The sequence below is a fragment of the Agelaius phoeniceus genome, chromosome 1 (genome assembly GCF_051311805.1).
Source record: "Agelaius phoeniceus isolate bAgePho1 chromosome 1, bAgePho1.hap1, whole genome shotgun sequence".
NCBI classification, from domain to species: domain Eukaryota; kingdom Metazoa; phylum Chordata; class Aves; order Passeriformes; family Icteridae; genus Agelaius; species Agelaius phoeniceus.
In genome coordinates this window covers 46,994,624-47,003,929 of record NC_135265.1, presented here as the reverse complement: position 1 = coordinate 47,003,929, position 9,306 = coordinate 46,994,624, and the positions used below count along the sequence as shown (strand labels likewise).

The 9,306-nt window shown below is 45.3% G+C and overlaps 2 protein-coding genes across 2 annotated transcripts in view; both read right to left on the bottom strand.

Annotated features, from left to right (window-relative positions):
- Positions 1–110: 110 nt before the first annotated feature.
- SNRPD1 (small nuclear ribonucleoprotein D1 polypeptide) lies at positions 111–6,397 on the bottom strand. Its single transcript, XM_054643717.2, has 4 exons — positions 6,235–6,397; positions 5,615–5,691; positions 3,005–3,196; positions 111–777 (listed from the first exon to the last, which is right to left on the bottom strand). The coding sequence occupies exons 1-4, from the start codon at positions 6,246–6,248 to the stop codon at positions 701–703; spliced, it is 360 nt and encodes a 119-aa protein (XP_054499692.1). The 5' UTR covers positions 6,249–6,397; the 3' UTR covers positions 111–700.
- Positions 6,398–7,171: 774 nt separating this feature from the next.
- SACM1L (SAC1 like phosphatidylinositide phosphatase) overlaps positions 7,172–9,306 on the bottom strand; it is a 29,473-nt gene continuing 27,338 nt past the window's right edge. The window contains exon 20 of the mRNA XM_054634761.2: positions 7,172–9,265. Coding sequence (XP_054490736.1) covers positions 9,129–9,265 — 137 coding nt within the window. The 3' untranslated portion in view covers positions 7,172–9,128. The remainder of the gene's footprint in view (positions 9,266–9,306) is intronic.

The following is a 9,306-nucleotide window of genomic DNA, read 5'->3' as shown; positions in this document are numbered from 1 at the left end:
TGTATTTTCTAGGGATGTACTCTAAGTACACTGGAAAATAGCTGTGATAAAGCTGCTTTACGAGCCCCACCTAAACAACAGTATGCCATATATAATTAGCTTTGACAAAGTTCATATCCAGGTATTCTTTAATCATCAGATGTAACAATCCAGCAGTTCCATGGACCTGGTTAATTTCCCTGTGCAAATGTTTTATAAAGAAAGCAACATTGTTTAAATTGCAAGCTTCATGTAATAGAAAACATTAAAATTATATCTATGAACTTTAGAAAAGGTTGCTCTGAAGAACAGTATTAGAGACACAGTCACGGGACAGGGGTTCTTAATACAGCATCTTAACTATGGAACCATTAGAAGATGGCAAGTGCCTTAGAAAAGAGGGATTCATTTCAAACACTGTGGAAACACAACACAAGTCTCTCATTCTGGGGCAAAAAGCAAGAGGAATTGTACAGCCCCCAGGGATGGGCAAAATCTCGACAGTGACAACCAAGATCTGTGTAGTCTGCAACAGCCCTAGAAAAAGAACACACCTGCCTCCCTCCCCAGGCTTTGCTAACAAAGGAAAGACACCTTTTCACATTTCTGTTTATTAAAAATGGATACCATAAACAACACCTGTACAAAATAAACCTGAAATTGCCTAGAATATGGTAATTGCCCAAAATTGCCCAGAAATTGCCCAGAATATGATGAGAAGTTATCGTCTTGGGCCTCCTCTTCCTCTTCCACGACCTCGGCCTCTGCCACGGCCTCTTCCACGGCCTCTTCCAGCAACTTGGCAGGCAAAAGAAAAAGAGAAAATAAAGTGAGACCGAGGAATCCTTTCTTTTTGATTAAAACATTCTGTATCGAGCATAATCACCACACTGCTTCCCTGTGATAAGACATTACATTAGGTATTAAGTCTGTTAATGCTCAGTAAGTTTCATGTAATATTTTCATCTTTTGTGTTAGTTCTTCCAGTATACAACTTCCAGAGACTACTGTCTGTCCTTGGATTCACTGCAGAAAACAAGGACATAAAATAGTTGGCTGCTCCCAAATGACTGGGTAATCTGACAGGAAACCAGGATTTATTCTTTTTCTATATATATACAGTCTAGTTTTTTCAGAGAGAAATGCAAATTTTGACAAACTGTGAGATTCCCAAACCCATCTTGTCTCAGGCACCATGTGGAAGGTCAGTGTTTGGAAAGGATCCCAGCATCCACCAGCTCCTACTGGTCTCAGTGATGCCTCTGCCAATTGCAGGTGTGATTCTAAGGCAAAGGTCTTGACTGTGTGCTCCCAGTTTTAATTACTGCTATTTAATTGTAAAGGGAAGACAGAATCATTGGACAGTGCAGGCCACAAGCAACTCCTGAATATCATATGATCCATAAGGTGATAACGTGCCTTTGCATCTCTGTCTCCCAAAGAAATGTGACCCACCAGGTTGCAAGGACACTCTGCAAACTTTAGATTATTGGTTCACTTCAAAGGTGTTTGTGAGTGCAGGGCTCACAAAGATGCTGAAAACTCTGCAGCAGTGGGTGGCTCTCTAAGAGGCACCCACATTCAAGAAGCAGGCTGATTATTCTGGGATGCAGGTTAGAAATTCAGAAGAGACAGAAGGAGGAGAGACACAGGACAAATTTGACTTAACCAAGGTGTCATTATATTGCTGGTAATACACTGACCCTGTAAAATCCATGGAAACATCAGCCCCAGCTGGATGACAGCATCAGCAGGCAGCTGTGCTCACCAAGTGCCAGCACGCTTGGACACAAGGCACACGTGGCACACACAGCCCAGCCAGTGTCCTGCCCTTTCCTGACCACTTGCTAAGGACAGAATCAAGGGGTTTACACTGCTGAAGCCCAAGGGCATTCATGGATTAAGGCAAAGCACAGCACAGCTTTGGTCTGAGAGCACTTCCATGCACTGGGGATGCAGGGAGCATCAAATGGAGGTAACTGGAGCTATCAGGGCTGCTTCCCCAAAGCTGACACCAAGTAGGGATGTTCTCATTCACATCATGACATGAGGTTCAGGAAAAAGCAATCCAACCTCATTTCTCCGTGTGGTCAGATTGTTTTAATGAACTTGAGAGGAGCAAAGCCCCTCTGGGAGCTTTATCCTTATTGCCCACCAAGGCAGCAGCTGCAGCGCTCACACTCGGTGCTGCACAGCTGAGGTTCTCCACCAATGCAGAACACCCTGCACGCCCACATACTTCAACACTAATTACAGGAGAAATGGTACAACATGATTCTAGAGCACAATTAGCTTTCACTTACAGCTCACTGTTTTTAAAACACACAGATTAACTGGTGGGCAAAATATATACTGCTGCTGATTTCCTGGGGTTTACTGGAGACTCATCTTCAGTAGTGTGGATTAAACTTGAGTTATAGTCTATACTGTTAGGCTTCCAAAGAGAAAGATTTTTATTCAGCATCACTTTGAAAAAAAAAGTTCCAGGAAGAGCAGAAGAGCTGTGACTGGAACACTGCTGGGAGCCAAAGCTGGAGATGCACTCACTGGAATACAGCCTTGATTCCCTCAAGTTCTCAAGTCTATCAAATTCACTGATACCATTTTTATCCCCCACCAAATTTCAGTGAACCATTCAACACCATCTGAGATATGGTCCTGCACTTATTATCTGTGTGAAGCTCCCCATACAAACTGAGGAAACACAGACACCTGGAAAAGAGGAAGTAAATCTCTTTGGGTGCCAACGGTAAGACTCAGTTAGGTTAAGACTTACTCAAGCTGATAAACATTTACATTTTGAAAAACAGAAAAGCCATAACACAACTTCATGTGAATGAAGCTCTGCAGATGCCAAGGAGGTGGGCAAGGCAGTCTGAGCCAGTGCCATGTCAAACCCCCGGGGATGAAGGAATTCAGTGCCAAATGCAGACACCAACAGACTCAAATCAGACACCTTCAGACACACAGTACTAAAATGCACACAAAGGCAGAACAAACACAGACTAGGAAAGCACAAACTCACCTGCTTCTCTTTTCTTGGATTTGACTTTTGGTTCAACATCCACTAGCAAAGTATCCAGAGGCAAACTGTCAGGCAGAATGAAGTAGCGGATGTTGTTCCCTCGAATACTCAGGGTCTCCAGCTGTACGGGCTCTCTGTTCTTCAGAGTCATTTTCACTGCTTTCAGGTGTGTGTTCATACTCACATCCACTCCTGAAACAACACAAGCCTCATTTCAGGGACAAGGTCTCTTGTTGCCTGCTTTTCAGTGCACACATGAAATGAGATTTATCCTGTTCATCAACACCTACTTCTACCACTCATGAATTACTTCAGTCTGTCACTGAATGGAACTACATCTCTTTTCTCTCTCGAATTATCCAGTTACCATGAGAGGCCTTTAGCTCCTCATGGTTAGAGATCTTTATCCAGGTCCCAGCAATAGCTGCTTTGTAAATGGCTAAAATAACTCCTCTGAACAACAAATAAACTACTGCTTATTACAGAAGGCTAATACTAATCTTTAGTCCTTTAAAAAGAAGAAAAACAACCCTCAGAGAAGAAAAAAATAACATGGGTAAATTCCTTTTTCTGTAAATCTTAGGAAAATCCAACCACAAAAGCAACATTTACCTCCTGATAAAATACATTCAACACCAGAGTGAATTCTCTGTGAAAGTTCAGAAAATACCCCACTGCAAGGAACAACCACTGTGGTTACAAACTCTGAGAACAGCCAGTACACAAGAATTGTATGGAATCAGTACTGTGTACACTATGCTGTGTTATGCACAATTCCAAACTGGAAAAAACACCTCAGCTGGATGCATGTACTGTGTAACAGCTGTGAGGAGCAATTTAAAAAAAACCCAGAAGTTTTTATTTTGCATAGAGCTTTATGTGGGATCTGATCTCCAGCTATGAAGATCAAAGTCACAGTGATTTTATTTTTCTGTCTGTCCCCCTCCCTCTGGATTTTACACAGCTCCACCTGACCCAGTCCCTTGGCTGCTGTGAGGGGCATTACACAAAACCTGCCCCTTCATCCCTGCTCCTGCCCTGGAGCTGGGAGGAAGAGGACATTGTGCAATGTTTTTGCAGATTGTTACCAGAAAATGAGAGAAGCTTTGCTCAACAATTAAGCCTGAAAGAGCAGCGAGGTCAGGAGCCCAGCAGAGTGTTTGCTTCCCATCTGGCTGGGTTCAGCAGAGCGTGCTGCAATCGGGCACCAAGCTGGCTCCCTCAGCTCTTAATCAAAGCTGATGGACCTGGCTGCAAAATAATGCCAGTTTTGAACTCTGCCAAATCCCCACGGATTGCTGCTGGCCAAAACAGCACCTCAACAATCCTCTAGAATAAAACTCAAACTCAACAAGAGTTGTATCTTTTTTTTTTTTTTTCCAAGAGTGCGGGGGCAGAAGAGCTTCTGAAAGCCACCTGGGGGTGAGTTTAGTAAGGGAGATGCAGCAGCTTCCTCGGCTCAGCCCTGAGGCTTTGCCTCATTAAACACAACACGCCCCACCCACATCTACCTGCTCCAAGTACAGCTCAAGGGAACACTCTCAGAGCAACATCCATCCCTCACCGAGGTTATTAGAGAAAACAAAATGGCTTGCACATGTTTTAATATGTGAGAACCACTTAACGAACCCTGCAGAATTCCCTGCAACTTTCAGCTCAGTGATATAAAGAAGCACCTGGTAATCAGGAACCCCCAGGAAAGCACAGGACAGACCTCTGGCAGCAGAGGGGGAGCAGATTCTCTTGGCCAGGATTCTTTTTTGCCCTGTATCCCACACCCAGCTCTGCCGTTCTCAAACCCGCCTCTCACACAATCAAACATATGCAAATATGCATTTCCATCTAGACTTGCTTTAACAAAAACGCGCTCAACAGGAATAATTATTTTTTAGTCTACATGCAAAATTTAACCAATTTTAGCCCACAACAGCTGGAAAAGGTTGTCCAGAGAAGCTGTGGATACCCCATCCCTGGCAGTGTTACAGGTCAGGCTGGATGGGCCTTTGAGCAACCTGGTCTACTGGAGGGTATCCCTGCACATGGCAGAGGGTTAGAACTGGATAATCTTTAATGTCCCTTCCAACCCAAACCGTTCTGTGACTTTGTGACCGTGCTACTAAAATGACACGAGACTACCGAGCAAGGTTTGAAAGAGTTTGCTTCCTTCCTCCCCCCGGGCCTGTCTGCAGGCAAAGCTGCAGCTGGGCTCAGAGGCTCCCAGTGCTACAGCGGATTTACAGCTCCCAGCAGAACCTCTAAAACAAATCTCTGAGCATGGATGGACTCACCCACTACTGCACATCAAAGACAATCCGTGACCCACTGAAATTCCCAAGTACTTCCGTGGTTCCCTATGGAGAGCTGGCTGGTCACAGCTCCCGACTGTTCCCAGCAACCCCCGACAATTTCCGGACACTTTTGCAACACAAACACACCTCACGCTTGCACATAAAGCTATGAATTGAATTACAAAGCCCATCTCCGGCATTTCCCTGTGCCGGTCCCCGCAAGAGGGAGCACAGGACAAAAAACTCATTCAAGCCAGGACTGCCAATTGTCTGTCGAAAGGCAACCGGGAGTATTTTGCTGCATCCTCCCATCCTTCCGTACCTGTGATCGTTCCATGCACCTGCGTCCCATTCTTCAGCTCAATGGTCACAGTCTCATGGCTCAGCTTCATTAGAAACCTGGAAATTAAAAACGCATTTAAAAAAACCCCAGCCCATTCACTTCCACACAAAGCCGTAAGTGTTGGACAAGCAACACCCAGCAGTTCGGCATCCTGAGCTCCCTCGGACGGCACTCACGGATTCTGCCGGGAATGTTCAGTGACACACTCCACGTCCTGCCCAGCCACCGGGAGCTGGGACGCCTCAGTGACCCTACTGCCAGATCCAGCATCTACTTCCAGGCCAAACGGCCATTATTGTACGGAGAAGGAACCATTTTAAAAGTCGTAACAATCGCGGGAAGGCAACGCCAGCCCACTCCGGGGGGTTTCCCTCCAAAAAGTGGGACGGGGGCTTTGCTGAGCGACCCGCGCAGGCCCCGGCTCACAGCGGGGTCCCCGCCCGGCCCTGTCCAGCCCATCCCGGGCCGCTCCCGCTCCCGCCCGCGGTGAGGGGAGAGCGCGGGGCGGCCCTGAGGGCGCGGGCTCGCCCGGCGCTGCCGCCGCGGCCGGGCGTGGGCAATCCGCCTCCATCCATCCCCATCCGCGCCCACCCGCTCACCTGACGAGCTTCATGGCGGCGGGCGGGCGGCCCTGGGTGCGGAGCGGCGGCGGGCGGGGAGCCCCGGGCGAGCGGAGAGCCCCGGGCGAGCGGAGCCCCTGGCACGGTGGGGCGGAGGCGCCTCTCGGTCAGGCCGCGCCGGGCCGCGCGCGCCAGGACGCTGCCAGCACAGCGCCCCCTAGCGGGCGGGCGGACCCTTAGCGAGCGCCGGCAGCGCCCGCTGCCGCCCGTGGGGGAGAGGGCGGGGAAAAGGTGAGAGGGTGGAAAAGAGGGATGGGGGAAAAATGTGAATAGAAGTGAGGGGACTTAGTCTATAAAAGCCTGGCTGTTCGTAAGGTTTTACATCTACCAGCTCGCCTTCCTTAATTAAAAATAAATGTTAGAAAAGTACTTTGTTTTAAACCTGCTTTGAGCTGTACAAATAGGAAAAAAATCCAAGGCCTAGAACCTGTAAAACACTAATTTATTGTAAAAAAAGTTACAGCTTCACGATCCAGAATAGAAAGAATGTAATAGCAAGAATTCTTGTAATACCAAGAATTTTCTCTGTGCTTGTCAGTCTCTTCACCTAGCGAAGGTAAAAGGGAGAGGAGGAAGACACCTTGAATTTTCACCTATTGGTATGGTCAATAAGGGCGCCCTTGTGAGGAAAGAGGCAAAGAGCCATTGGCCCTGAGCAAAGGTGACACTGGAAATGGAGCACTGGAGCACTCCAGGCACAGGTGCTCCAGACAGAAACCCAGCCATGGCTGAGAGGAGCAGAACCTCTCACAGTGCAGACTGAGACCAGGCTCTGCCCGAGATCAGCACGGTTTGAGTGATGATCCCTGCAACGAGCACACACAAAACTGAAGCAGCCTTCAGGTGTGAAACAGCTCCTAAGGAATGATTTGAGAACAGTCTGCTCCAAAGCACAAAAGGCACTGCAGACAGCACATCTAGAAAAGCTGAACATTTTATTGTCATTTAAGAGTAGTACACCATTTGTGATTTTAGAAATACAGACTCTTTGCAAAGCACTGAAACACAGGTGCCTTCCAACTTCTAAAACCTACATTATTCTAAGTCTTACAAACCTTTTATATTAGCAATTCAAGTTTGGTCTTTGCTGCAACAAGTTCTTCACCAAAGATGCAACAACTTAGTTCCAGACTGCAAGACAACTGAGCCAAGTTTCAAACTCCACCTGCCATTGAGCCACCAGAACCACTGCTTTCAAATATTGAGTCTATGATGTTCTTGTACTTTGTGCCCATGAGGGAGTTCACCTTTGAAAATTTTAAGTTAGGAGGATTTTCCAGTTAGCCACCAACTGGTATTTTTCCATTATAGCATCTAGATGCAAACGGATACCTTGCAAGTACTAGTGCTCATGAACAGGTTATGTTTACACAAAACCCAGAGAGGCCTCCAGAAACATTCAAGGTTAAAATGAACAGTTGCAAAAGAAAAAAAAAAAAAAAAAAAAAGAAAAGGATCTGTACATATTTTCAGTCATAACACAAGGGAACACTGGAGTATCAGTGTTTTGTGTTCTAGCTTCAATAGTGACACCTGTGCTAGCCCTAGTAGTATTCTACATGTTTGTCCCTTCCCCCCATTTAAATTTTATACTCGCAATCTGAATATACAGCTGTACTTACAGGAAATATTAAACAATGCACAGCGCCTTAAGCAAGTTCCATGTCTGGTTTTGAACAAACCATATAAAATAAGTGACAAAATAGTTTAAAATTGGTCCTTATTTTTATACAGCTTGGAAGCACTAAATTTAAAGACACACATTAACCAGCACAAATTAGTCAGCAGATTTTTTTTTCTTAAAAGATTGTGTTACAGTATCATGCATGAAAAGCAAGCTGCTGCTCCCAAGGAGAAATTCAGAGTTTAGACTTACTGCTTTCTTCTCAGGCTGTTACTCCTTCTTTCATAAATTATTTCAATATAACCAAGGATAGAAGCAGCTGACTAGCAAAACAATATGAAGTTCATCTTTTATGTTGTGACCCATTCTTAAAGTAATGAAGTACTTTGGAACTTTAGCATAAGGAAGGTTGAATAAACACTGCAAAGGACTTTTACATTCTTTGATTTTTGTTTACATCTTCAGAAAGAAAATTCTACATTTTAACTCGCTAACTACTGGATTTTCATATGGAGACTGTAGCATTGAAACAGTGCAAGACATTTGCAACTTCAGGAACATCCAATTACACTGCCCTTTCACCCAAACAATGATTAGCAGAATATTGCATCAGTTGTAGATAAACAAGACAGGACATAAACCTCATTTTAGAATAGCATTAGGATTCAAAAATCTTTCATATTTAGTGAAAAGAATCCACACACGAATATGCACGAAGGACTCCTTAACACAGACTTTATCACAACAAACGTAATCCAGCTGTAAGTCTGGACCAGGACTTTTTATTGGTAAGAAGCCATATTTGTTCAGAGATCCCTAACAGATATTCCATTAATAATGCTTCAACATTTGGGTATTTTGAGACACGAACAGCATCAAAGCTCTCTCCTGTCAAGGCCAAAAAACCAGCTGGAACAACCCAGGTGGAGCATGAACTTAAGCAGTCCACTTAAGCTCCAAAAACATTCCAGACACCAAAAAGCTGGCTTTTGTCTTTGCATTACCCCAGAAAGAGTAGAGCCCTGTTCACTAATGCAATATTCCAAAGACCATTGCAACTAAGACTGTCAAGTCAGGTCTCAGTTGAAAGCTACCACCACCACAGGACACCGTTTCCTTACCCCTGACCCCCCCACTGCCAAGGAAGAATGTTCATAAGGGCATTTTCGGTGTGGAAAGCAGGTCAGTAGAGACTCCAAGTGTGGCTTGAAGAATCCTCAGTACCAAGCCGCTTTCCACACACACAAATTCAGTCCATCTTCTCCTTCTGGACCAGCTTGGGTGCATCTACAAAATCCTTGCCGTTGTAAAGGATGATAGCAAAAGTTCCAAAGCTGGCACTTCCCCAGAAAAGCACATAGGCCAGTGTCTCAGTCCATGTATCACCTGAGAAGAAGAGTCAGATAAACCTTTTAGCTCATTATCTC

What these genes read in the sequence shown, in the direction of transcription:
- SNRPD1 (XM_054643717.2), bottom strand. An exon ending in GGTGCATGGAACGATCACAG is followed by an intron (nt 3,197 to 5,614) that starts GTACGGAAGGAT and finishes GTGTTGTTTCAG; the next exon opens with GAGTGGATGTGAGTATGAAC. An exon ending in ATCCAAGAAAAGAGAAGCAG is followed by an intron (nt 778 to 3,004) that starts GTGAGTTTGTGC and finishes TTGCCTGCCAAG; the next exon opens with TTGCTGGAAGAGGCCGTGGA.